This window comes from Colletotrichum siamense (genome assembly GCF_013390195.1).
Source record: "Colletotrichum siamense strain Cg363 chromosome Unknown KSG_Cg363_contig05, whole genome shotgun sequence".
Lineage (NCBI taxonomy): Eukaryota > Fungi > Ascomycota > Sordariomycetes > Glomerellales > Glomerellaceae > Colletotrichum > Colletotrichum siamense.
In genome coordinates, this window is record NW_023501018.1 from 1,956,233 (window position 1) to 1,983,150 (window position 26,918).

General features: G+C 60.2%; 8 protein-coding genes across 8 annotated transcripts; 4 read left to right on the forward strand and 4 right to left on the reverse strand.

Moving 5' to 3' along the window:
* Window positions 1-636: 636 nt before the first annotated feature.
* CGCS363_v008121 (uncharacterized protein) lies at window positions 637-2,263 on the forward strand (the record flags this gene model as incomplete). The annotated part of the gene is made up of 9 exons (XM_036639970.1): window positions 637-763; window positions 808-984; window positions 1,030-1,200; window positions 1,247-1,309; window positions 1,355-1,465; window positions 1,511-1,618; window positions 1,666-1,706; window positions 1,751-1,911; window positions 1,957-2,263. The coding sequence occupies 9 exons, from the start codon at window positions 637-639 to the stop codon at window positions 2,261-2,263; spliced, it is 1,266 nt and encodes a 421-aa protein (XP_036494728.1).
* Window positions 2,264-2,862: 599 nt separating this feature from the next.
* Window positions 2,863-3,762, forward strand: rhlG-5 (Rhamnolipids biosynthesis 3-oxoacyl-[acyl-carrier-protein] reductase; the record flags this gene model as incomplete). Its single annotated transcript, XM_036639971.1, has 2 exons — window positions 2,863-2,969; window positions 3,015-3,762. 2 exons carry the CDS (start codon window positions 2,863-2,865, stop codon window positions 3,760-3,762), a joined length of 855 nt encoding a protein of 284 aa, XP_036494930.1.
* Window positions 3,763-3,822: 60 nt separating this feature from the next.
* CGCS363_v008123 (Carnosine N-methyltransferase) lies at window positions 3,823-5,084 on the reverse strand (the record flags this gene model as incomplete). The annotated part of the gene is made up of 2 exons (XM_036639972.1): window positions 3,823-4,945; window positions 4,993-5,084. The coding sequence occupies 2 exons, from the start codon at window positions 5,082-5,084 to the stop codon at window positions 3,823-3,825; spliced, it is 1,215 nt and encodes a 404-aa protein (XP_036494929.1).
* A 539-nt stretch (window positions 5,085-5,623) lies between these two features.
* CGCS363_v008124 (uncharacterized protein) lies at window positions 5,624-6,814 on the reverse strand (the record flags this gene model as incomplete). Its single annotated transcript, XM_036639973.1, has 1 exon — window positions 5,624-6,814. One exon carries the CDS (start codon window positions 6,812-6,814, stop codon window positions 5,624-5,626), a length of 1,191 nt encoding a protein of 396 aa, XP_036494932.1.
* Window positions 6,815-8,428: 1,614 nt separating this feature from the next.
* On the reverse strand, window positions 8,429-10,210 carry CGCS363_v008125 (uncharacterized protein; the record flags this gene model as incomplete). The annotated part of the gene is made up of 1 exon (XM_036639974.1): window positions 8,429-10,210. One exon carries the CDS (start codon window positions 10,208-10,210, stop codon window positions 8,429-8,431), a length of 1,782 nt encoding a protein of 593 aa, XP_036494931.1.
* A 3,315-nt stretch (window positions 10,211-13,525) lies between these two features.
* CGCS363_v008126 (uncharacterized protein) lies at window positions 13,526-14,416 on the reverse strand (the record flags this gene model as incomplete). The annotated part of the gene is made up of 1 exon (XM_036639975.1): window positions 13,526-14,416. One exon carries the CDS (start codon window positions 14,414-14,416, stop codon window positions 13,526-13,528), a length of 891 nt encoding a protein of 296 aa, XP_036493939.1.
* Window positions 14,417-16,313: 1,897 nt separating this feature from the next.
* On the forward strand, window positions 16,314-17,021 carry CGCS363_v008127 (uncharacterized protein; the record flags this gene model as incomplete). Its single annotated transcript, XM_036639976.1, has 1 exon — window positions 16,314-17,021. One exon carries the CDS (start codon window positions 16,314-16,316, stop codon window positions 17,019-17,021), a length of 708 nt encoding a protein of 235 aa, XP_036494933.1.
* A 1,692-nt stretch (window positions 17,022-18,713) lies between these two features.
* CGCS363_v008128 (uncharacterized protein) lies at window positions 18,714-24,225 on the forward strand (the record flags this gene model as incomplete). The annotated part of the gene is made up of 2 exons (XM_036639977.1): window positions 18,714-21,752; window positions 21,796-24,225. The coding sequence occupies 2 exons, from the start codon at window positions 18,714-18,716 to the stop codon at window positions 24,223-24,225; spliced, it is 5,469 nt and encodes a 1,822-aa protein (XP_036494718.1).
* Window positions 24,226-26,918: the final 2,693 nt, after the last annotated feature.

Below are 26,918 nucleotides of genomic sequence, written 5' to 3' on the forward strand. Positions count from 1 at the left end.
ATGAGACCACCTCATGGCGACAAGAGCTGGCGTCTATTCCGCTACGTGCTGCTCCACGTCGAGTGGGAAAGCGGATAGCGGGATGGAGAGCCATGCTCTTATCAAGGGTTAGAGCCGGAAAGATATGGCAGACGTGCCGTTCCACACCCTCTCTCTCGTTGTTCCGTTCTGTTCTCCTCCGTCCGTCTTCCATCTCTCTTTCTCTTCTGACTCAAGCTTGGGATCACCAACCCTCCGGCTTGGGACTGACGACCGAGGAGTGCTATGCAAGGCAACGCAATGCAGGACTTTTGCTGCTGAGATCCCATCCCACCACCACCCCCTTCTCTCTCGCCAGTCTTCGCCAGTCACAGCTCTCCGGATACGTCACGCGTTCCTGCGCAGCTGCTGCCACCAATTAAGCCCGCGGCCTGCTGCATTTATCCTCCATACGGCCCCGACGTCTCAGGCCCGACTTGCCTATCGACGTCTGATTGTCTCTTCTCTCTGCATTGCGGCTCAACTGGCCCTTTCATCAGGACCCGTTTCCTCCCCCGAGTCCCGAACCCGACTTGCTGTGGACTCTTTCCCCCCTCCCCCCGGATCGGCACTTTTCACTAGCGGGACACACATAAAGTGTAGACCCGCGATGCCACTATGCCGAAGCATAGCTCCTCCAGTAAACACAAGTCGAAGCACGATGGCGGTGGTGGTAGCCCCTGGAGTGACTGGGTGTGGTCGGCCGAGTATTCAAAGTACTACTGCTACCGCATGAAGCGGAATGGTGAGTGGAAACGTTGGTGTTGGAGCAAAATCTGACAGTCATAGGCGAGACCGAGTACAAGTGGGACGAGGGGGCGTCGAGTGCCCAGCCTCAGGACGAGGCCGCACCTCGCCAGCAGGCCGAGATAGACATCCAGCATGGGCTGGACGACTTGTCCTTGTCAGACACTCCCGACAGCGGTTATGGCTATGCGTACGGGTCACAGGCCGGGAGTAGTCATGGTGAGTCTGCTGGCCGCGTGTTGCTGCTCGGCTAACGCAACGCAGATACGACGAAGAGGAGCAAACGCTCAAAAGACCAGCCGACTGAGTACGCCGAAGCCGAGCCCGACCCTTCAGGCGATCCACCCCCAACTCCGGATGAGGTTCCGCCTCTAGACCCTTTCTTCGGCGCGCAACAGGAGACCACACAGTCAGCCTATGAAGCAGAGTCAGAGCGTAAGAGAACCATTGAGATTGAAGCACAACCGCTAAGCCCGTACAGCACTTGCTACTGATACAAACACGGCATACTCGACAGACTATGCGCAAGCCGATGCCTACCAGGGTATGCCCCCCGCATCCGCATCGCAAGCCGTGCTAACAATCCCAGGCGATCCTCAACAGGACTTTGCACCGGAGGAGATTGAGGCCATGCGAGCGAGCGACTCCCATAATTTTGGCTACGCGAATGAAGGTGAATCGTCTACCGATTCGGGATACGGTATGGCAACGCCCTCAATTTGGTAGCTGTGGCTGACACAAACAGGGGCCTACTCGCCAGAAGAGGACGACGATGGTACGGTCACGCCAAAAGCACTGGGGGGGCCTGTCGGTGCCCAAGAGCTCGCCGCCTATGGGGAGAGACTGGATCCTCGTACGTGCCTATAGTCGTGACCCGTAGTTCGCACTAACAATCAACAGGCTACAGAGTCGAACCGTCGAGCAAGTTTAAGCCTGGAGCAGTGAGTAGTCCGATATCCCCGTGCTTCTCAAGCTGACATGGTAGATCTTCAAAATCGTGTGGTCCGAACCTCGAGGTAGCACAGCGCAAGCGGCACCGACCATGTCGGACAAGCAGTCAATGAAGGATCCGTGGGGCGGCCACTTCCACGTCGGACCCCGAAGGTTCATCGTGGTCGCAACCGACGAGGGCCACTCGACCTGCGTGTGAGCAGACCTATTTCCACACCATGACATTCACTGACAAGTCAGGCCGATTCTCACGTACGGAGGCAGAGGCTGCAGAAAGAGCGGCGTGAAGCCCCTCAAACACGGCGTCATCCACGAGCGGAACCGCAGCGCCTACAAGCTCCCGAGAGAACCGGAACTCGGATTCCCCCCGGTGAAAGCCAGGCTCAACATTGAGGGCGAGCGGCTTTCGAAAGAGTCGCGCGTCAACTACGCAAAACTCACCACGATTGAACACAACATCAAGGTCTTCTTCATCGGCAGCATCGTAAAGGATGAAATCCCCACCATCAGGGCGAATGTCGACTACTGCTGGGAGCAAAAGTTGTAAAGGATCTCAGTGATCCTGGGTTCGACGGAACCCGACGTTTCAGCCGCCACAGCTATAAGCGATTGCGGCAGTATATTACGTTGTCGTTGAGGGGCAATCACCCTCGACAACTTGAGTCTTCTGAAGGCTATTCTACGTTGCATCTCATGTTGCATCTTACGGATGACGATTTATGACATTCATGGATTTATTCGCCGCGATTTCGACGGCATCACAAAACAGCACCAGCACCGGCATGGAGACAGACCATGGGAGACTGTGTCCGGATCTCTTTTACATTTACGTATCGCATCTAGTACCAAATTGCCAATATCAATGACGAATGTTGCTGCGCCTCAATACCCTTGCCCTCGGTGCCTTACAGCAAACTGCTGAAATTCTGCACATTGAAAAGCCAAAATGCCAATTACAAAAGCTTCACCCCACGTTCAGGTGTGGGTCGGTGAATCCGGGGCTAGCTCAGAGCTCAAGCCGAGGCTCGGTAACCCGCCCCCGCAAACGTCACCGACCGGGGGGTCCGCGCGTTGCAGCTCCGGGTTATTAATCCCGACCTCCCCTTTCAATTTCACTTTGTGGTATTCGTTCATTCAAACGCAAAAATGGCCGAAGCTCAATTGGAAGATTTCCCGTCCCTCTTCTCGCTCAAGGGCAAGGTCGCCGTCGTGACGGGCGGTTCCCGCGGCCTGGGCCTGCACGCCGCTTCAGCGTACGTCTAGCTCCCTGCGCCGATTGACTCTGCTAACAAACACAGCTTCCTGCAGGCTGGAGCGTCCAAGGTCTTCATCTCCTCCCGCAAGGCCGACGCGTGCGAGGAGGCCTGCAAGGCACTCAACGCCCTCCCGAACCGCAGCCCCGGCGCCGTCGCCATCCCCGTCCCCGCCGACGCGGCCTCGATCAAGGGCGTCGAGCACCTCCTCACCGAGGTCAAGAAGCACACCGACAAGGTCGACATTCTGTTTGCCAATGCGGGCGCCACCTGGGGACAGGCGTTCGACTCGCACCCCGACGACGCGTTCGCCAAGGTCATGGACCTCAACGTCAAGGGCGTCTTCAACACCATCCGCCTCTTCGCCCCGCTGCTCGAGAAGGCGGGCAACACGAGCGACCCGGCGCGCGTCATCATCACGGCCTCGGTCGCCGGCCTCGGCATCGGCACGCTCGGCAAGCAGGGGACGTACGGGTATAGCGCGAGCAAGGCGGCAGTCATCCACCTCGGCAGGAACCTGGCCCTGGAGCTGGCGCCGCGACACATCACCGTCAACTCCATCGCCCCCGGCTTCTTCCCCAGCAAGATGTCAAACGGCCTGCTGAAGATTGCCGGCGGCGCCGACAAGATCGGCAAGGGCAACCCCATGGGACGGCTCGGCAAGCCGGAGGACATTGCAGGCGCCGTGGTCTACCTCGCCAGCCGCGCCGGGTCCCACGTCAACGGCGAGGTCATCGCGATTGACGGAGGGTCGCTGTGGCAGCGTGGGGAGCTGAACGTGTCCAAATTGTAGAACAGTAACAATGTGTATTACCATGCCCGTCTATGATGCTATTCGCTGTGACAGAAGATGCTACCGCGGCTTGCGGGCCACCCAGAAACTCGCCCGGTACGTCGTCGACAACATGCTCTCGCGGTCGTGGATGTAGGGCGCCTCGATGCCCGTCTCGCGGCGCTCGACGACGAACCCGACCCTTTCCACCAGCGCCATGACCTCGTCGTCGCTCAGCTCGAAGCTGCCGGGGTCGGCAATGCCCGACGAGTTGTTGTAGTCGTGCTCCCCGTCGCCGTCCGTGTCTTTGCCGTGGTTCCCGGGAGCGTTGTTCTCAAAGTGCCACAGCAGGGGCCCAAAGTTGATGAGCACGCCCCCAGGCCGCAGGCAGTGGTGGATGGTCTCGAGGTAGCGTATCAGATTCGGCGCGGTGTCGAGGAAGAAGACGGTCGCCACCGCGTCGTAGGCGTCCGCGTGCTCGGCGTCGGCGTACAGGCAGAGAAAGTCGGCCGCGCACATGCTCATGGAACCGACCGACGGGCCCGCGGCCGCGAGCGCGGAGGCCGGGTGGATGTCGGGGATCGCGCAGCTCCTCAGGTGGTTCGTCCGCGTGCGGTGGTTCGAGAAGGAGTGCACCCAGGGGTAGACTGTGTGCTGCCCCGGCCCGGTCGTGCAGTTGAGAATGTACGAGGAGGCGAGCAGCTGGTGGTAGGAGATCTCGTTGCCCTCCGCGTCGTGGCCCGCGCGGCACAGCTCGAACACGAGACGGCCCAGGCCTGCGCCCGGGACGAGCACCTTCAGCGGGGCGGCGGCGGCGTCTTGGCGCTCGTGGGCGACGGCGTCCAGCACGGGGCCGTAGCACGCGCGGCGCTCCTCCGCACCGTCGGCCGACCAGTCGCGGAAGAACTGGCGGAGGGTGCTCCGGGCCTTGTCGGTGTCGTTGTGCTTGGCCACGCCCACCCACTCGTCGGGCATCCTGGGCTCGCCGCTGCCAGGGTCTACACCACCGCAGGACCGCAGCCCGTTTTGCGCAATCGCCCTCGCGAGCTCCGCGTTGGTGTCGATGGCCTCATCCGTGCGCTCCAGCGTGTCCAAGAAGTTGAAGGGAGGGGCCGCCAGCATTTGCCAGTGGGCCTGGGGCAGCGCGTAGAACGACTGCCTCCTCAGGTGAGTGACGTTGAAGTGAGCCACCTTGGCATATTGGCTGCGCGTGTCAGTCTGCGGTCACCAAAGAAACACGACCACACTCACAGAAACGAGTCCAGGGCACAAAAGATGACCTTGGTCTCCTCCGGGTCCTCCATGGTGCTCTCCATGCCGTTCCATTGCTCGTCGTCGGCCATTTTGACGCGGGTGGTCGGGTCCTCAACACGCTCGTCAGTTCTGAGTTTTCGGCGGGCGGCCGCGGTGCAAGGAGGGGCAGTCGGGGCTGCTGTGGCGGCGACAGGGCGCTCCACTCCGCCCAAGTCCTGGAGAACAACATACTTTTGGTTTTCTTCGTCGGGGCGACCGGGGCTTCCTCCTTGGGGTGAATGGAGGGGCTTATCGCGACATCATGGTATCCGGTGTTTTCACCAGCAGCGACTGCCCCGACAGCGGCGACGCGGGGCTAGAACGGCCCCCGCCATTACCAATCGGGTCCCCAGAAGACGTTTACACTGTGCTCGCACGGCCACAGCGTGACTTCGACCTCACCTCGACCTCACCTCCCAGCGCATCGAATGAATGACAATTTGTTTGTATACGTCCGACAATACCGTGAGTCGTTTATCCGTCAATCTACATGAACGCGTGCTAATCTACATAGTCCCAGTCCTCATTATCAATCCCAACGCCAAGAATTGCAATGCTCGCCAACCAATTGTCCCCCCACCCAGTCCCTTCAGTGATCACGGTGACGACGGGCGTGTCTCTTCTTCCGCCTCTCGTCTGCGTACTCGCTGCTCACAGCGCTCTGGCTGCTCAACCCGGGGATGACGTGGTGGTATGACTTGTTGCCGTAGTCGCTCTCGACGGCGCTGGTAATGTCGCTCTCGGTCCAGGCGCCGGGGACGCTGGGCTCCGGCTCCTCCTGGGGCGGCGGCAGAGCGTAACCGCGGGTGGCCTGGTCCTCGGCGATCGTGCTGGCGCGCTGGAAGCTGAAGTCGCGTCTGGAGCTGCCGGCTGAGCGGCCCTTCTCCTGCAGCCTCTTGGCCTCGGCGCGGATGCGCTGGCGCTCACGCTCCTCGTTGCGGTCTGCCGTGCTGTACACCTTGCGGATGCCGCCCTTGGTCGGGGTCGACGTGGGCGTCGTCTCGCGGTTCGACAGCAGGTTGGATGACACGGACGACTCGGTGGGGTTGGTAGAGCCGTCCCACTCGGACGACTCCGACTCCTTGTTCATGCCGCCGACGCGGGCAGGCCTCTCGTGGCGGTACGACCTCAGGTGCTGCTTGGCCTCACGCTCCGCCTCTTCGTCGATGAGGACGCTGGCCTCGTCGTTGTTCCGGCGGGATCGCTTCTCGCTGTGGCGTCCCTCCTTCTTCTCCCTGCGCCTCTTCTCCTTCTTGCGTTCACGCTTCTCGCGGGCGGCGATGTCGCTCGCGCCCGCAGTGATGCCCGACAGCGTGGTGCCCGAGATGCTGGTTTGGTTGTCGTCGTAGTCCTTGTACACGCTGCCGCCCCCGAGCTTCGTCGACTTGGTGGCGTTGGATAGGATGGTGCCGTTGGGTCCCTTGCGGCGCAGGACGGTCGACTTGTAGTCGTCCCAGTCGTCCTCCTTGAAGTAGAAGCCGCCGTTCTTGGCCCAGAAAAAGAACCAGATGCCGGTGACGACAAAGGCCGCACCGATCAGGCCGAACAGCACAAAAATGGCCGTGTTGTTGATGTCGCCGGGGCTGGTGACGCCGCTCTTTGGGTCTTCCTTCGCCGGCGTGCCGTCACGGGCGGCGAGGATGGATCTGGCGACGAGGGGGCCGACGGCCGGGTCGAACCCTCTCGCCGTGATGTCTGCCGTCTGCGGAAGGCTCGAGAGCCCGCCCGAGATGACGGAGCGGGCGTGCTGCGCCAGGCCGTTGACGACGGCCGGAGCCATGGTGTCGATATTCGGTGACGATGGATGGTGCAAAGGTTAGATTCGATATCGGTGAGACAATCTCGTGGTGTTGATGGAATGCTAAGCCCACTCTTCAGATTGAAGGCGAAGGGCAGGAAAATCAGATTGCGGATGGATGGGGAAGAGTGCAGAGAAGAGTTGCCTGGCCACCTGCGTGGTGGATGGTTGTTCCTATAGAAACCAAAAATCATGTGGCTGGGATGCGTACAACTGAGGTGGTTGGTGGGGGGAGTATGCCAACCGGGGTCCAGCACGGGTTTCCCTGCTTCCTCTTTTTTTTGGATTTTGCCAGTGAGTCCCTCTCACTGGATGCTGACCTGGTTTAGCAGGCTTTTTTTCTGCATCCCGCTTCCTCGAGTTGCATCTGCTGCCACCATCCCCCAATGACGTCGCAAGTCAATAGACCCGCGCGTTGCCCAGCAACCGCACCACCCAATCACCACCGTCCACGAACCTTCCATTTCCGTCGTCCCGTCACAGAAACCATCCCAGCAAACGGCAAACGGCGCAACGGGCGGCGGATCCCGCTCCCGCACGGAACTAAACGTTTGAGCCCCGTCCGCGCAGTCAACTCAGACATCGTCGCTTCACACATCACAGGCCGCCAAAAAGAGACCTACGCCCTATTCCTGTGCCGTTTCAAGTCTGTGTCACGTCCCCCAGCGCCAACTACAAGCACGCTGACGGGCTCTGCAAACCCCTGCGGGCAAGCTCGGCCAACACGTTCACCCCTTCTCATTGGACCGGAAAGTCAAAAGAGATGACAGGCGCAAAACTCTGAGGCATCTCGCGAATGCTGCTCGTCGATCGGACTGCCTGGAACGGTAACTGATCGCCCTCCCTCGTGGGATGGAGGGCGTGCGTCTACGACCTGACCGGACTGGCGGGCACATCACGAGACAATTGGACGATCAGAGCGGTTACTGTTCCAACATTTCATCTCAATTGCGGCCTATATGGCTCAGCCATGCTAGGGGTATCTGTCTCGCCGCGCAAAGGGCAAGTCATCCGCAACACCTATCCGTATCCTTTTTTCCCCCCAACCGGGCTACCCTTCGCGGGCCGCCACTACAAAATGGTATCCTCCAAATGATCTAGAAGCGAATCCCGATGATGGCCATGACAATTTCCCACATGCCACCCTCCCTAATAGCGCAGGAAGTGCGAACTTCCCGGATTGCCCATACAGGTTTTCTATCGACGTATCCGACTCGTACGCCGTGCTGAAAATGCGACACACTACACGCGGTCAGGGCGAGTAGTGTCGCAGGCACGACAGCCATCACCCGGGGGTAGCCAAGAAAGGCCTCTCCTCCGCGTATGCCCCAGAAAGAAAGAAAGAAATTGACCCATTATCGCGTCCCAGCATACAAATTCCATACGTCCTCGAGGCTCCCTGTCTGAGCCCGCATATACATGATTCGTTCAAATGGTATAAGAAATGCAAATAAAAAGGTAGTAACAATGGGGAGACGAGCGTCAACCTCAATGCAGAGAAGAGAAGCAATCGTATCGATACAATGCAAAACGCTCGCTTCAATGAAATCGTAGGAAACTCCATCGCTTCGTCAACTTCGTCATCATCGTGGCCGCTCAAAAGAAGGGCGGCCTGGCCTGCGGAGCATAGCTGTAGTCGCTGACCTGGCTGCGGTTCCACGAGTCGGCGCGGGCACGGATGGGCAGCGGGCGTGAGTCCCTGCGGCTCGGGCGGTCGTCCGAGTAGACGGTGCTGGCCCGGTCGCTGCCGCCGTTGCGGCTCGGCTGGGTGATGTTGATCTCGCCGCCATCCTGGCACTGGATCTCGGCGCCGCCAATCTTGAGAACGGCGCTGCCGGTAACCTTGATGGTGACGTCCTCGCTCTCGATAGCCGAGGACCGCGTCGTCCGCGTCGTGGCGCTCTGTCGGTACTCGCTGTCGTCGCGGCTCTCGCTGCTGCCGCTGGACCGGCTGCTCTTGCTCTGCTTGGCCTTGAGGGCAGCGGCGGTCAGCGGCGCCGTGGGTCCGCCGCTGACGCCATTCTGGTACGCCATGGCAGCGTGCTGGGCCTCGGCCATCTTGTGCTCCGAGTAGCTGCCGACCTTGGGCTCCGGGTAGCTGTCGGCGGCGGCCATGTACGAGTGACGGCGGGTGCGGCCCGCAGGCTCAATGGAGTAGCCCTCACGGCTGTATGCGCTGGAGCGCCGGCGATGGGCGCGAGGGCGGTCCACGACACCGTCGTCGTATTCGTAGTGCACGACCTGCTGGTAAAGAGAATCTTCGTCGTCAAAGGCGTCAGAGTCGTAGCTGGTGTGTGCAATCTGGCGTGGGGGCGGCATCTTGGGGGCCGGCTTCTGGCGGGGTGGGCCCTTGACAGCCTGCCGGGTCGGCTGGCTTGTCTTTGGGCGCGGCGGCGGCGGCATGAGCTGTCGGGGGTCGTCCCTGGGCTGCCGGGGGTCGCCCTCGGCCGGGCGGATCTTGACCGACCGCCGCCTGGGCATCTGCTCCTTCTCGTACGGGTCATGTTCGTACGAGTCCGAGATGGAGCGATGGCCCATGGCGGACGAGGGTCTCTGGAAGCGCTGGGCGAGGTGGGTCTGTCCGGGTGCCGGCTGGGGAGGCCCTGCATGATGAGGGGGTGGTGCGTGGTGAGGCGGTGGGAAGTAGTCGCTTGCCGAAGACGGCGGCGCGGGGTACGGCATGCCGCCAGGCTGGGCCCATTCCTGCGGATGAGCATAGGGCATGCCCGGTGTGAAGGGGGACTGCTGAGGCATCGGCGGCAGCGGCTGCATCGGCGATGGGGCCATCGGAGAGGGGGCGTACGGCGACGGGGCGTTCTGAGCATACCAGCGCTCATTCGCCGGGGGCGGCCGGGTGCCTTGTCCGTAGTAGCTGTTGGGTCGGTTCGACATGCCTCTCGGGCGGTGTGCCTGTGCCGGCTGGATGCCATACTGCGAGGAGTCGTCTTCGAAGCGGGGCCTCCGGTACTCGTCAGGCTGTTGCGTGTGGACGACCGGGGCCGTCTTGACGCTCTTCACCGGGGGCCGGACGGCAGGCTTCTTGGGCCTCTCCTGTTCGCGGCGGTCGACAGGCCTCTGTTCGTCCTTCTTCCTTCGACGGCGCTCCTCCCCGCTCCTCTCGTTGACCCTTTCGTGTCTCTGGCGCTCATACTTGGCCGTCGTGGGGTCGTTGACGGTGTCGTCCGAGTCGGTCAGACCTGGGTCCTGGATGGATGCTCTTCTCATCTTCTTTTCCTTGGGTCGGGGTCTGGCAACGTTGGCCGTGTGCTTTTGGGGGCTGCTGGGTGCAACCGAACGGGCGTACGTCCTCTCAGCGCCCTCGAGAGCGGAGCCGGCGTCGTCTTCAGCGTCTTGTACGTAGGCAACTTTGCCTGCCATAGCGGTGGGATCAGATGGCTGGTGAATGTGTGTTTGCTCGCAGTCGAGCGACTAGTGTGTAGAGGCAAATGAGCCTCGGAGGAGGCGTGTGCAATCGTGAGTGTGTTGCGAGTTCTTGGAGAGCAGTGAGTTGGTGGGAACAGCGTGCGTGGGAGCGGGAACTTTTTTGTACAGAGGGCGAGGGAGGAGGACGGTGGGGATCCGGAAGGGGATGCGACCACTATCTGATGGAGGGAGGGCCCGTATTTGTGGGCATGAGAATTGACCGGGATGGGGTGTGAAATTGGGTGTGATGCGTTCGTTGGTGTGGTGTCGAACGGAGCACTGTATTGCTGTCGATCGTCAGAAGAGGCGATGTGGTCTGTTGAAATGCACAAAAATACGGACTGGACGCTTGGGCGGGCTGGACGAGACCAACATCTTATTACTTTTGCTTGTTGTGTACCGTTCCGTGCCATGCTACGGCTGCTGAGCGAGCGAGCGAGAGAGAGAGAGAGAGAGAGAGCAAGAGGAATCGCTCGGAGGGAGGAGGCGTGTGCGCAGCCGAACAATTCTTTTTGAGGGGGAGAAAAATGCAGAGGCCAATCGTGGGGTCGGTGGTGCTGGCAGGGGACGTGGAGGGGCGTGTTCGCAGCAAAAAAAGGACCTGACAGCAGATGATGTCGCTGGTTGCCCGGGGTGCTCTGCCGCCGTCCAGTGTCACTCCAATGGCCGGCCAGCGTCGTCGATAGCCCGAGGGCAGGTGTGGCTGTGGTTGTGAGCTCGTCGCTGGCTTTGAAATCGGATCCCGAGGACCGTGTTTCGTGGTGACGATGCCCACGATGTGCAGTGTACGACGAGCATTGGCAGCTGAGACGGCATTCAAGCGAGGCCCAGTTGGTCTGGAGACCAGGGCAATTCGCCGTCAACCTCCCTTGCCCCGTTGTCCCAGCCCTGGCAGGATGGGATTCTTGGGCTCATGGACAGAAATGGAACGGTCCCAGATAGCGAGCTAAGACAATAGCCTCAGCTCCACCGCGTGGGAGCAAGGAAGCTCAGCTGGCGTGCTGGCGTCGTCGTCTGGCCTCTGCTGCTGGCTGGCTGTCGTTCTCTGTCGGGACCAGGGAATCCTCGACACAGCAATTGACCGCAAAGTTGGGAAACTGGGCGGCCCCTGGCTTTGGTGCTTGTGTTGGCGCCGGTGCAAATCGCCGCCGCTTCGAGTCAGAGCGCCAGAACGCACTCAGGCCCAACTGTGGAGAAGCTTGTCTTTCGTTTCTTCCCGTCCGCGACCGTTGCAGTGGATTCCCTGGACGGCCTGGGTGATCGGGGGCCCTGTCAGCCAGGGTTCTCTTGTGCCACCAACTGTCACTGAAATCCAAACCACAGGCGCAGACGTTTTGTGCGCGCTCGTGAGTCAATTGTGTGCTGTTATCCCGAGGTTCGAGCATCGAAATCTCCAACAGCACATCCGCCGCACAGGGGGGTGAGGACATGGAGCCTGCCTCCCTTGGGCTTCGTTTTTTTTTGGCTGGGAGTCTCCGCGTGCGCGGGAGATCCACCTCCAGGGCCAAACCAGACGGGGGGTGCCACTCAAGATGACGGAGCATGTGTGGTGCGTTGTGCCCTTTTCGGTTGAAATTTTCAGTCTGCGTGCTGATTTCATGCCCGACCCTGCAACAGGCTTGGCCTTTGGGTATCAACAGTCAAAGATGCTGACAGACAGGAGCCGGCATCCAATCGTTTACCGCGCCTTCACCTATTTGAAGACATCTGGCTAAATCGGGTTTTGTCGTCGACGTTTGTGTCTCGTCGACTTGTGGGCACGAAAGAAAAAAAAAAAAAAAAAAAAAAAACCTCAGCGTCAGCATAGATGAATGGTGCGCGACCCAGACTGAGCACCGGTGCGAACAAACGGTTGCCTTCAGCGCTGGCAGAGTCTGCACACGATGCAGGCTCTGGAGGCCAGCACACCAGGCCGCTCCAGAGAGCCCAATCATGACGCGGCCCACCCGGGGAATGCAGTCTCCTGCAAACCGGGCCCGCTGCTTCGTCTCATAGGGCGGATCCGGGTCGGCAATGGGAGTCATCGGTCCATCTTCATTCTGCGGATGGCTTCGCTCTTGCCCAGCAGGGTCTGGCTCCGCGCACCACGATGTGAGATGGCATCACACTGCTGGATGCTGCGCTGCGGCCAGGGCCAGATCCATCGTTGCGCTTTGTGTAGCCGTAATGTTTCGCCCGGGCGTGTTCGAGATGTGTTGCCCGTTGGCAGGACCGCAACGGATCGGCATCGTTGCAGTTGATGCGGTGCTTTCGGACACTGCCACGGTTGCTACTGTGCGCTTCCCATTGGCCGTCGTCTCCCGGTGTGGTCTCGAACAGCCACCGGCCTCCCGTCTGATTGGCGGGGTCCGATTCGGGCTCAAGAGCACACCCCGTCTGCGAATGTCTCTTGAACGTGCCGTTGGGAGAGACACTGCGGAGATGTCCAGTATCTGCCGTACAGGACAACCAGGCCCATGGGTGAACCGGTGGATTTAGAAGATGGCGCTGCGCTCCATTCGTGTTGCACATCACTGCGCGTTTCTCCCGCATGCTCCTCAACAGTGCCCCGGCCTGTTTGCCCGCCTAGCGCGAGGACATGCCGGAACGGGAACGACTGAGGCCCTCCCGGAGCCTCTCATGGCTGCGTGGCTGTCGAATGCAAGTGGCCGTGTCGAGGGTGGAGCCCAGCCATCTGAGCACGAACGAGCCGGGGGAGGGAATCCGGAGACTCTACGTTCTCGGCCGTCGCTGTTGAGAACGCTGTCGATATCAACGTCGACGTAAGCATGAGATCCCCAGATCTGATGCACGCCATGGGTGCATAGTTGGGCAATCGCAGGGCAACCGTTGACCTCAAGATGCACAGGGCTGTCCCTCGAGGAATGGACTCAATTGTCTAGATTTCGGGGCGGACGGATCGACGGCGATTGCTGGCTGTGGAGCGCAGGCGCGACACCACACCGGAACCACACCGCCTTTTCGCTCGAGGCATATTCCCTCGACGCCACTATCAAAAGCGTCCCGGCGCCACAGGTAACGTAGTCTGCCGGAACGGTCTCATTCTCGACTTGAGATGAACAGAGTCCGGCGCGGGAGCCTTCGGGAGGGCGCGTTTGTCAGCTCGCGACTTGTGTGGCCGCTGTCTTGAAGTTTGCAGTTTTAATATTGGCAGCGTCCTACATGCTAGTCATGCAGGAGTCTCGGAGGATCGGGCAGTCTAGATCTGCTAGGTTTGTGATATCCAGATTGCGTGGCATCGCACTCAGGCCACGCCTCCCCCGATACTGATCAAAAGCTGGCTGGCCGTAGCACGGGGATTTCCACGTCCGCAACGACAGGCCTGTGGTCGGATAAGTAGACGTCATCGTCAAACTTGTTCGACAGCACGCCAAACGTCCTCACGGTGGCCGGGCTTGGATCTTGTACGAACAAAAAGTCGATCCTCGACGGCGTCTCGTTCGGCTCTTCAAACGAGGTGTAGGTGATTTCGTTTCCGTATCGTTTCTCCTTTGGCACTCTGGCGGACACGTCAACCATGCCCGAGTCTGGTGAGACCATGGTCTTGTATGCGTTGTCTTCTGGCGTGCTGTTGAAGTCGCCTGCAAGGAGGACTGTGGTGGGTGGCTTTCCGTTGGCGCCCTTGCTCCAGTCGCGGGCAATCTTGAGGAGGAGCTTGGCGCTTTCCTCCCGCGCCTTGACGCCGATGTGGTCAAAGTGGGTGCTCATAACAACCACTCTCGCGTCGGTCTGCTTGTCGACAAACTCGCCGACGGTGACGATGCGGTTGAGGACGGCATCCCATCCTCTGGAGGGCTTGCCCGGGGTCTTGCTCAGCCATAGTGTCTCGTTGCGCTCACACTGCCAGCGATCGACTTGGTAAAAGACGGGGGAAAACTCTCCCGCTCGCTTACCATCGTCCCGGCCGACTCCGATGTGTGCCCATCCCGGGCCGAGCCATGATTGGATCTCCTGGAGCTGGGAGTAGAGCACTTCCTGGAGGCAGATGAAGGCAGACTCGTGACCGGCTGTGATGAAGTCCAGCTGGTTGATAAGCTTGGGACCGCGAAAGCTCCACGGCTTCTCCTTTGGTGTCGGACTCTTGGTGGCGTAACGGACGTTCTGGGTGACCATCCGCAGCAACATGGAGGAGGACGCCGTGGATGGGAGCTGGACGAGCATGCTGGAATTTTTTGTTGAAAGCGTGTTTGACCTAGAAAACAGTGGTATTCAATGGATCTGATGTAGTCAAAAGAACCTCTGAGGTTGGAACACGGTTGAAGCTTCGGATGGCATAAAGCAGGCATCCTCCTTCCCCAGACCGTTGAGTGGGTCACGTGGCGAATCCATGAGAGCCGGGGAGGAGTGGCCCAAGCTTCACGTCCACATTCTTCGTCCGTTCGGGGCACCGCGCAGCTGCTCCGTGCTCCCCCACCCGAAAGTATCCAGCTGAGCCACCTCCATTGCGAGAAATGACCCCTCACAGCCATTGCTACCTCTCCCGGGCTGGGCTCTTATTCGGGCAGCCGGCTGATGATGCCTCCGCGTCCCAGTTTGCCTGCATCTACTGTGTGCCAGTGAGGCCGCAAACCCGGCTGCCCCTCATTTGATGTTGCAGACTCCGGCGGTGCCCTCTTACGTGGGGCGTAAGCAGGGATATCATCTCACTTGCGACTGGTTGCTTGTCACTAAATGCAATCAGGGAAACACTTGTGTCACCCGATACTAGAGCGTGTTTGCGCGGCAGGCTGATGTCGGCGCGGAGACTCCACAGACCGGTCACGTTCGATCACGGCCCGTAGCCGGAAGTCCCACCACGGGTCGTGATTCATCTTTCCATGGGATGGCAGCGGTTCGAGTCCAAGGAGACGTTCGTCCGGCCTTGTCAAATCCAAGTCATGACGCAACATGTACACAGTCGGCAAGGCACCTGACTTGACGTCGAGACAGACTTGAGCTGCTTCGTTTCGACTAGTCGTCGTCTGTACTGTCGTCTGGGGTTTCCACAGTTCGCATCTCGTTGATCCCAGAGAAAAGAGCGACTGTGTCTGACTGCATCCATCTCGCAGCGGTTCATGCACCCTGGCGATCCTCTCGCGGCTGAGAATGGCTGACTCCTTTCTTCATACGAGAACGAGGCAGCTCTGAATTGCTGCACATCCAGTGAGGCCGCGCGAGTTGACTCAAATGCGCCACCGCGAGGCGTCATGCAAGGTACGCCAGTCGCCCCGACAAGCGTGGGAGGTTGACCAAAACTTGCTCCTCGCGCAGGCTAGCGAATTCCTGTCTTGCGCATTCCTTGCTGCACTTTCCAACCCCGATCAGACGGGAGACCTAGTGCCAGTATTCGGCAGCGTCGGTTGGCTGTGGTGGGCAGAAACAGTCATCTGCCTGACTCGGCCTCCAACAGAGATGCGTAGTGGCTGCCTGCCGGCCTGTCTCAGCTTATTCATAAGCCGCGATAGTCGCACCTGACAGCACCCTCACGGACCAGCGCGAAGTAACCAAAATGCCGGATTTCTGACATTCCAACCTGAGTTGCGACAGAACACGGATGCGACTGGGCTCAGCTTACCACCACTTTTGGACGCGCAACTCCTCTTACGGCGCTGCACTGCTCTTTAGGTCGGCCGTGGCGGCTACAGAGTCACGCCCTCGCAGGCCTCCTCCACGTGGGGGTTGGCGGTGGCTGGCTGCCCCGCGATTTTGAGACCTCAGCGCCGGACCATTCACGCTGGTGACCACCTTCTCCAGGCCATACGAGGCACATCTGGGCTGGCCGACATGACTGAGCCGAATCACCAGCCAGCCGTGATCCTTGTCGGTGTGGGAGGCCCAGGTGTGGTGGGAAGCCAGGCAGGTCGGCGAGCGTCCGCCTCGTCGAGGCTGTGATGCGGCTATAAGTACAAGCCGTCGCCTCGACCAGCTGTCCGTCACGTTTCACCACATCGCGTTACGTGCTGTACGCGGATTACTCTCGTCGCTTTCGTTTGGTGCCACACTTGAGCCGGCCAGGCCGGCGAGGGCTCTCAGTCGCCTATATATCAACAACAACAACGCCCAAGCGGCAACATTCACAATGCCTCACACACCAACCTCACCAAGCCGGCGGGATTCCTGGCCGCCTACCCAGGTGCGCCTGATGCCGACGACGCCCAAAGATTACCCCTCCCTCGACGACATTGACGAGGATCCCCTCACCTATTTTCTCACGCCGGCGCCCGACTTGGAGGAGGACGAGGACATGATGGATTTCGACGCCGGGATCGAGGACAGCAGCCCCCGCGAGATTGTCCGCAGCGTCAGCCCGTCAAGCCTCGACGGGTTGGACAAGGCCAAGGGCCGCAAGTCGCCGCCTGTACCCGACCTTTCGGACTTGGCGACGCCAGAGGAGGACGACGAAGAAGACTACATCCGCTTTGCGCCACAAGGCTTTTGCGTCCCGTTCAGCCTGCGGGACTTCACCATCGACGGCGTCAAGTCTAAGCGGTCAAAGACGCATCCGGACGCCCTGTTGTCGCCGAGCCGGGGCCGGACACCGGTGCGTCCCGCCGGGCGGGGCCGCCAGCACAGCGTGTCTTTCCGCCACCGGCAGCAGCACGTCTGGCGCGAGCCCAGCCCGGACGTGTGGTCGATTGAGGAGGAGACGGAGGAGGAGCTGCTGAGCGAGCTGGGCAGCAGCATCGGCGCTGTCAGCGACATGGAGGAGGACGCAGACGTGGGCAAAGACGTAGAGGCTGCAAAGCCAAAGAAGAAGGTCCGGTTTCTGTTGCCCTCCAAGGAGTGAGCAACACCACAGCATTACACGGCGTTAATCCATTTTGGTCATCTGCATTGGGTGGTGGCATTTTCCTTTGGTATACGTCCTCGGGCAGGGCTGGGTCGCATGGATGGGAGTTTGTACAATACCCGTCATTCTGGATGGTAATCTGGCATTCCGGTATCATTTAGGTGCATAATTGACACGCCGCCGCCGGCGATAACCCTGATCTGCGTTTTCCTGTTGGTGGTGTGCTGCGAGTGATGTGAACCATGCAGAAGATGCCAGAGACGGCGACGGTCTCTCCAGCGCCTGGGCGATCTCGATCCAGCCCACGCGATGCGGCCTCAACTGGGCCAACGTCTCCGAGGGCCCGCCTCGTGCAAGGGGCGCGAGGACTCGTGATGCGACGCTGATAGTGCAGCGTCTGAGACAATGTCTGGTACCGAGTTGATAGTGAGGTGGAAGCTTGAAAGTCAACATTGACAAACTGGGTTTTTGGACGTGCTTGCTGGGATTTCGTAGCGTGTTTGTGTGTTGTTATCGTCAGCGCAGCGGGACAAGGTTCGGGATTGGCGGGGCACAGGATATCAAACGTGACTGGGATGCCCGCTGTTGCAGTGACGGCGAGGTCGTCTGGGAGAGGTCCGGCCGAGATGCGCATGAGGATGCGTTGTTCTGGGTGCCGTCTGTCGGCCTGCTTCTCGTCGTACGCCAAGCATGGGTGCACTCGCTGGGAATGTTGGCAGACATGTCCAGCGACGACATCAAAAGGGAAACAAAACCCCGAGATCCGATCTGTAGCGAGAGGCCGTCCTGCTGGAGTCCGAGATTGACGAGCTGAGGTGGGAAATGATGGTCGATGCGGGCTGTCAAAAGCACCCCTCCCAAGCAAGGCTAACCGCAGAGACGGAGGACGCCAAAAACAATGACAGGCCAGGCGGAGGGATCCTTGTAATGATCCCCCCCCCTCCCTCGTCCCGAAGCCTCTCGTCTTGTTTTCGCAAAGCGCTGCACCGTCTTCCCTGGCAGCCACCGCGAGGCCTGGGCCACCGGCCGCAACGGCGGCGGCTGATTGGGCGTCGGCATGGATGTCCGTGCTTCAGGCCGTCAACTCTACTCTGCTGATAGTCTGATAGCGCCTCATCTCAAGGCAAGGAAGGTGCTGACTGCCCCACCCGCAGCGGTTTGTTTATGTCTAAGCTCCGGCGTCAACATCCACTGGTTACTCCGGCAGTGCCAGCTCAACGACGGGGGTCCATTGGGCTGGCCTGCTCGTCAGAAATCAATCTTCGTCGACCGGACTCACTGCACCACCTTCGATACATTACCCTCTCTCTGTCTGCCCTGTGCGTGCAATCCGGCCGCCTACACAACGGGATTGTCATCGGTCTGCCCTCTCATGCATTAGGTTCTCGCTGCACATAGTGTCTTGCCTCTGGGAGCTGACTGGCTGTTGATCCGCTGCGGCCTACACTCCGGCCTACTCTTTTTTTGCCCTTCGCCTACTCACCTTGACTCACCGTCACTCGTTCAGATACGCCGGTGATTGCTCTTCTTCCTACGTACTTTAATCGTCCCCTTCCACCGCGCGAGACTGTCTAGCTTTGCGGCAGCATGCAGCTCACCCACGCCTGTCACTCCCACGCCATCTGAAGACGGGACGCACTTGTACGACGCTCCAATCCGCCGTGAAGCTTCTCTAACAGACGTCAGACCATGTCTCCTAAACCCCCCGACGAGAAAGAAACGGCCGACGCCGACGCCTCGAGCAAGCCCTCCACCCCAAAGAACGAAAACAATGCGCCGTCAACTCCCCGCAAGGCTGCAGCGGCCGGTGCCGCCGCCGCCGCCGCCGCTCCGACGACACCGAAGAGCGCCCCGGCCCGCCCCCGCGCCAACACGACGAAGAAGCCGCCGGAGCCGCCGACACTTCTTGCCGACTTTCTCAGAGGGCGCCCGTCGCCGCAGAGGCTTGCGGCCGAGCGCAAGCGCAGGATGAGTCTGGACGCCGTCAAGGCCGAGATGAGAGCGGAGATGCGTCAGGCGGCCGTGGCCAAGGTACAGCAGCCCGGCGGCGTCAGGGACCGGGTGAACAAATGGCAAAAGGCGAACGCCGCCGCCATGGCATCAGGCGACCCCATGGCCACCCCGAGCGAGCCCACAGAGATCGCCTTCCCGAGCGAGACGGAGAGCGTCACGGAGGAGGATCGCGTGCGAATTAAGCTGCGGCAGAAGCGACGGTCAGCGCCAAAGATTGAGGTCCACAACGATGCGGCCGAAGAAAAGGAGGAGAGCGTGGAGGACCTCCCTAGCGGAGCAAAGGCACCCCCCAAGAAGCGGGTGGTCAGCGACGACCATTGGATGGCCAAGAAGAACAAGAAAAGCCCGCAACCCAAGAAAGACGCGAGCCCAAGCCCAATACCAAAGGATTTCGTGCAAAAAACACCAATACAGGCACCGGTCGCCAGAAAGATTCAGGACTGGGCCATGAAGGTCGAGCTGCCGGATCCGCCGTCGGTCAAACACAGGGCGTCCAAGTCGACGGGCTCGTTGGACGGCGGCAAGATTCAGGAAAGACTTCGAGAGCTTCAGGAGAGGCAGGCGACGCCCAAGAAGCCAAAGGCAGACACCGACGGGATCCGGGTTACGCCAATACGGAAGAAGCTGGAAGATGACGGCATCCGGGTCAGACCGCTCAAGACGCCGTCGGAGGGGTCAGGAGCGCAGACGCCAAAGCCCACAAAGTCGAGAGATCGCAGCCGCGGGGCGAGCTCGCGGAACGGGTCGGATCACATCGTGGTGGTTGAAGAGGATGACGAAACGGATATGATCCAGGTAATCGAGGAGCTTGAAAGTCACCTTCGGACGCCGACAAGGAAACCGTCAAAGTCGAGAAAGACCAGCCACAAGAAGAAGCCGCCGCCAGCGTCCGAAAAGTCGTGGGTCAGCACCTCAGACTCTGCAATCAAGCCGGGCCAGGACGAGTCGGATCTTGCGCCGACGTCGGTCACGAGCGCACCGGGCGCGAAGCCGCTCGAGGATATCCCCTTTGGTTTCTCTGCGTTCAGCGAGCTGGACCTCCCGCTGGAGCGCGGCAAGACGAGGAAGAAGGCGCAGCGCAACAACAGCTTCAAGGCGGCAGACGTGCTGAAGAAGGTGGTCAACGAGGGCAAGAAGATTCTGCACGACGCCGTCGAGCCCCCAAAACAGCCCGTCGCGAACCAGCCACCGAGTATCGAGAAGTGGCTCAACGGGACGGTGGACCCGTTTGTGGACCAGCCCAAGGAGGAGCCCAAGAAAGCGTCCGAGAAGAAGCCTGAAGAGCATCCCGAAAGTCGCAAACGGTCGGCCGAGCCGAAGAGGAGGTCATCGGCCCAGACCAAGACTGAGCTCTCCGAGGCGACCGACCTTACCCAGACGACACAGACGACCGACACCACGCAGACGACGGAGACGACGCAGACAACAGACTCCACACAGACGTATACAGAACTATCTACCGAACTATCGACCGATCTATCAACCGACCTCTCGACCGACCTGTCGACAGACTTGACTGCGTCGACGGAGAACGACGAGAACGTGGCCCCGACGGAGGGAAAGACGAAGGACAGCAAGCTCAAGGCGACGCCGACATCCGCAGGGCTGCGGAGGAGGGTCGCCACAAGGGGATCGATTTCCCCCGTCAAGTCGGTGAAGAAGCCGTTCCGTGAGATTCTGAAGGAAGCTTTCAGGGGAGAGTCAAGCGGCCACCAGACTCCCCCAACCAAGTACATTAGCGAGGAGGAGAGACCCCAAGCCCAGGAGGAGCCCGACGATTACGACGACGACGAGGATGACTGGAGAACCCAACGCCGACGCTCCTCCGGCTCCGGCCGATCATACAGCGAACGCACGTACTCGGACGAGTCTTCGTACCGGGAGGACAGGTCGCCCACGCCACGACGGAAGCCGCCAACGACTGGCGTGCACGAATTGTCCACCATCCTCGGCTCTGCGGACACGTACAGCAACTACGAATCCGACATGACCTCCCAGCTATCAGAAACTACCGTGACGCAGGGCACCGCGACAGACCTCACGCGGAGGAGTAGCAGCAGGTCAGGTCTCAAGAGGAGACTCACAAAGCATTCCGATCTCGTGTCGGTCCTGTCTCTGCCTGACGATAGCCAAGTGCCCGGCAGCTACAAGAGCGTCAGGTCGCGGCCGAGCGTCAGGAAAGCCGCCAACCGCCAGAACACAGTCACCAACAACGATCTGCTCAAGGAGTTCATCGACGACGAGAACTTGTACCAGAGGGAGCTCAAGACGCTGGTGGACGGTGTGATTCCCGTCCTGCTCTCGACCGTCCTCAACGACTCGGGCAGCACCGTCGGCCTCTTTGGCCCGGAATCGCCCAGCCGCAAGGCGAACAACATGTCAAAGTCGGTCGTCAATATGGGTGTCGCTCTGGAGAAGCTCAAAACCGCCCACAAGCGGGCGTCCCACACGGACATCAACCGCCTGATCTCGTGGCTGCAGGCAACCTCGCCCATCTACGACAGCTACCTGGACTCGTGGCGACTGGGCTTCCAGGATTTGATCGTCAACCTGGCCCCCGCCGCCGATCGCCTCGACGACGAGGATTCTCTCATCAATGCGCTCCCGCGCAACGCCGACGGCGACGTCGTTAACGAAGACGGAGAACGAGTCGACGTTGCGCACCTGCTGAAGCGCCCCCTTCTTCGCGTGCGGACTTTGGCGAAGTTGACAAAGGTATGACCGTCGATGCGTTGACGAACGAAGCTAACAGCAGCAGGGCCTCCACGCCGCCTTCGGCTCGTATGACACTCTCGCGCTGGTGGGCGACTATGACGCGCTGCAAGACAAGGTCCGCCGCCGGCACAAGGAAGAGTCGGCCCGCCTGGCGGACGAGGATGCCATCAACACGGACACGACCAGGATCCGCGACCTCCGCACCCTCGCACCCATGGAGTCAATCAAGATCGATCCCAAGCGGCAAGTCAACGCCAAGGACCTCTTCTCCCTCAGCCTGACGCACTCCAACGGCCAGCGACTCGAGTGCCAGGTTGAGCTCGTGCACCGCGATCTCCCGGGTGCCCACAACGACAAGGGCGACCTCCTCATCCGCGAGACCGGGTCGGGCCGCCGCACGTGGCTCCTCTTCCCCCCGATGCCCATGACGGTGATCTCTGCGCGGCGGGGCGACGCACGATTCGAGCTCGTCTTGATGGTCCAGGGCACCCACAACGGCAGGCAGTGGTACGAGCTGCTCAGTCTCGTCACCGACAACGACGACCAGGTGGCGGACTGGCTCGGCATCGTCGGAACCACGCCCGTGCCGCCAAAGGAGCGCCTCCCCGCTGTGGAAGAAGCCCCAGAGTCCCCAACCCGGATGGACGTTCCAGTTGGTGGCCAGCTGTACGGTCGTGACTCCCCCGAGCCTCTCACGCCGAAACGGACAACTCCCAGCCGCCACCACAACCGAAGCACGCCCCCGCGCAGCCCGTCCCCCGAGCGAACGCCCACCCAAGAGTCCTACGAGGACCACAGGCAGAGGGCGCCCAACAGCACCCCCTACCGCGAAGACGGCGCCCCGCCGCCCCCGATCCATCGCTCGCTCAGTCCCAAGTCGCAGCAGCTGCTGCCCCCGGTCGACCTCCAGACTCCTCGCATGAAGCGACGCGGCTCGTCGCCCCTGAAGCACGAGTACCTGCCGTCGGAAGAGTCGTCCGACACGGCTGATTCATTCACCGAGACGTCCGAGAGCGAGACGGAATCAGACTGGGAGTCGTCCGAGGACGAGTTCGACGACGACATTCCCGAGACCGAGATCGGCTTCAGCATTAGGGAGCCAGAGCCGCACCAGGAGGTTGAGCGTGAGCGTCCGGCGCCCAAGCCTTACCATCTGGACAGAGAGCCCGAGCCGTACGAGGAGGCTGAGGAGGAGCAATACCAGGAGGAGCCCGAGTCGGAACTGGGGCCGCTCCCTCGCACATTCAACGACAACTTTGCCCAAGAGTCCATGGTCTCCTCCGTGTGCAGCCTCACGCCGTCCAACTCCGCCTCCCAGGCCGGCCTTCACGGCCGCAAGACGTCCGAAAGCTACTCCAAGTACATTGCGTCCATCTCGTACTGGAACGAAAAGAAGGGCCAGTGGAGGGACATCTCCGTCGAGCCCTGCTCCATCCAGGTCGCGGCCGGCGTCATCGAGGCCTTCTCCCTGGTCATCAGCCCCGGCGGCAACCCCGACCTGCCTCTCCTCTCGCTCGAGCTCACCCCCCTCGTGCTCCTCCGCCAGTCCACCGTCGTCGATCTCGAGATTCGCTCGGCTGTCAAGGACAACTGCAAGAACAAGAGCATCGGCGGCGGCAACTTCCGCTTCCGCTGCCCGTCCAGCACGGAATGCTTCAACCTCTACATGGCCGTCCACCACGCGCGCCTCAACAACCAGAAGTTCATCCAGCTCGAGAACGAGGCGCGCTACAAGTCGTTTGGCGAGCGGCCGTCCGAGGAAAGCGAAGACACGAGCAGCCGCCGCCGCAACTGGTTCGGACGAAAGAACAGCTACCGCGCGTCGACCCGCGCCCCGTCCCAGTCCCAAGACGGCAGCACGCCCTCCTCGAGCCTCTCGGCCTCCAGCTTCCTCAAACGCCTCACCGGCACCGGCACGTTCAACATTGCCAGGTCGTCCATCGACAAGCAGCACGCCTTCTCCGGCAACAACAGCCTCTACACGTCCGACTCCTCCTCGTACGGCTACCCCCGCTCGCCGTCCATCAGCATGTACTCGTCCTCCGGCCGCAGCCCCCCGTCGTCCGACAACATGAAGATCCGCCTGCACCTGCTCGTCACCTCGACCAAGTGGGAGGACTACGGCAACTGCATCCTGCAGGTCCGCCGCCCGCCCCCCGGCTGGCACCAGGACCTCCGCGCCAACCACGGCCTCGAGAAGCGCGTCACCGTCACGACGATGCCCAAGAAGGACAAGCCCCGCATCGTGCTCGACGCCGTCCTCGGCAGCGGCTGCTTCACCCCCATGGGCAGCAGAGGCATCGTGTGCGGCATCTGGGAGGAGCTCCGCGACGAGCGCGGCGAGATCGGCGTCGCTCCAAAGACCGGCGGCGCCTCCGGCTCCGTGAAGAAGTGGTGCTTCCAGTGCGCCAGCGTGTCGGAAGCCTCGTGGGTGCTCAGGCTCGTCCACCAGGAGGTGGAGCTGCGAGACTAAATTCTTTCTGTTTTTTTTTTTCTCTCTACTTTTTGTGATTCCCCACGAGCCGCACCGGCTCCGTTTTTTGCATGCCGGGCTACGGCCTGGCTTTTGGGTGGCATAGCGTTATGGTGTTGGGACCATGGGAGGGGGGATATACAAGGGTCATGATACCGAAGTCCATTTGTGTTCAATAGTGTATAGAAATTCGATTTGCCGTCATTTGAGAGAAGGGTCACCCGTTCAGTGCAGGCCTTGTATTGTCGAAAGGTGTAGTGATTTTCAACAACAAGGAATCTGGCGCAGTGGGTTAACCCACAACTACTTGCAGATGAGACTCATCGACCGACGCAGAGTGTGCTAGTTCGAGCGCCCAGGATGGCAGACTGCCAGTTATGGTAACTTACCTGGGTGAGTTCGACTAACGAGCGGCAAGCCTTAGCAACTCAGTGCTCTTTCTTTTGCTCCCATATGCTTTAACTTTGTTTAAAGTGTTGAGGGTGAACGCGTTAGTTGCTCTATGTTGAATATCTATATCGTTCTAGTAGCAATCTAATTGTTTGCTATATATATAAGCTGCCTACTAGTAGACCTTTAAGTGCTTTTAGATTTGAGATAATAGTAAGATGAGCAAAGATAATAGTACTGAAAATGAAGGTAGGACGGTGCCTAATGGCTTCGATGGCCCAAGTTAACAAGCCACAATCTAACTCATTACTTGACGTGCCCTGACGTCTCACTCGACAAGTCTTTTGGCAAATTTCACCTCGCCAGAGCAGACTAGCGCTTTTATTTCTCGAAAGGTCTACTTGGAATCCAGCGAGTACACCTACAGCAACGGGAAAGTAGCAACACCACCAGCCCCACGCTTTTCCTTCTTCATTTCACAACTGCTGAAGTTTAGAGACTGCAATGGAAGGAAACCACGTTCGTCCTGCGTCAAATGCAGAGTCGGGTAAGTTGACTCGGAGTCCCTATCGCCACGTCCAGATCGGCTGTTGACATTCGATCAGGACAAGAGTCCCCTCAGACTGCTCGTCCCGCCGACAGCGCCCAGCAGACTGCTGGAAATCACGAAACTCGTGAGTCTGCGCAGCCGCGGCTCCCTGGCAACCATCTGACTGCAAATCCAGAACCGGCTGGATCTGAGCAGACGTCTGCCTCGCCCCCTGAGCAGACTGCCCCCAACCCTCAACCTTGTGAGTGCCAAGAATGCCTGTTATCGCTCAAAGCTGACGACTTGATCCAGCGCGAGGCGAGTCGACTGAGCAGCTCCCTCAACGACCCCTGAGCCCAGTCGTCCATGCCGCTACCACCGAGTCCGATGACGAGATTCTCCAGATCAAGGCTGAAATTGAGAGGATTCGCAGGGAATATAGGAGGAAAGTTGCCTTGGCCAGGCAACAATCTCTGCAGGAACAAGGGGAAGATGGCACGCCGTCCACTGCGCAAGCCCACGAGCGGGCGCCCAGGATCCATATCGAAGATGCACCATTTGCTTGGCCTTTCGGCCCGCCCTCTCCTCCCCCTTCGGGGCGATTGACCGCCATTCTCTGCGAGTACTGGGAGACGGGGTACTTTGTACCTGATGAAGAACCTGAGCGCCACGACGCATAGGGGCAGAGGCGTCGACCGAGCAGGAGCGTGACACCGCGCGGCGCAACCTGGAGAGGACGACGAAAGAAAAGGACGAGGAGAGGGCGCGAGATGCTGCCGAGATACAGCGTCTCACTGCTGACAAGGACGATCTCCAGGGGAGACTGACCAATGCCCTGCGAGACTACCACAAGCAAGAGATCAATCAGCTGGTCAAGGAGACCGTGACCGCCTTCTGGGAGACGCGGGCCAAAGAGAACGAGAACAAGGCCGACACGCTACAGCGGCAGCTTGACGAGGCTCAAAAGGACGCGACCACGCTCGCGTCTGAAAAGGACAGCAAAATCTCGAGGCTGACGACAGAGCTGGCCAGGCAGGCCCAGCAGGATAAAGCCGCGGCGGAGGCTCAAAAGACGGCACTCGAAACCGAATACCAGATCTTCAGAGAGAGGCTCGTCCTGTTCTTATCGCTAGGCGGCCGACACGACGTCTGGGAGCCGCTGCTTGAACAGATCGGCGCACACCAGCCAGAGGTGCCGGCCAGCGCGTACGGAGCGTGGCGCGTCTTGGAGACATGGGGCGAGTCGGCCAAGGACTAGGACTTCTCGAACATCGACCTCCCCGACGTCACCATCACCCTGTTCTCAACTCTCGACGAAGACGATTGGGACATTGGCCGCTTCTCGGGGCTGTTGCGGCGGCTCGCCGAGTGCCTCTCCAACGCCGACAGCGTGTCTACCGGGGTGATGCGCTTGCTGGCCGAAAAGTGCTACGAGAGGGCAGACAAGCTGGATTCCGTTCCGCGGATCGCTGTTAGGACACAGGTCAATGCCGTGGCCGACGTGCTGGCAAACCGGTGGCCCAGTCTCGCGGGCCTGGCATTGACAAAAGGCATTTTCTACCGCGTGAAGCAGCTCACAGCAGCCAACCTGGACATCAAATGGAAGGATTGCAGGGCCCTCCCCGTCCAACGTGGCAGAGAGACATTCTGAATCATCAAGAAGCTGGAGTGGACCATGGGTCTTGTCTGGAAGGTGTCGTCCAGAGAGATGTGGTTCGTCGAGAAGACATGCGTCAAGCAGATCGGCCTCGATATCAGGCTCAATGCTCCCACG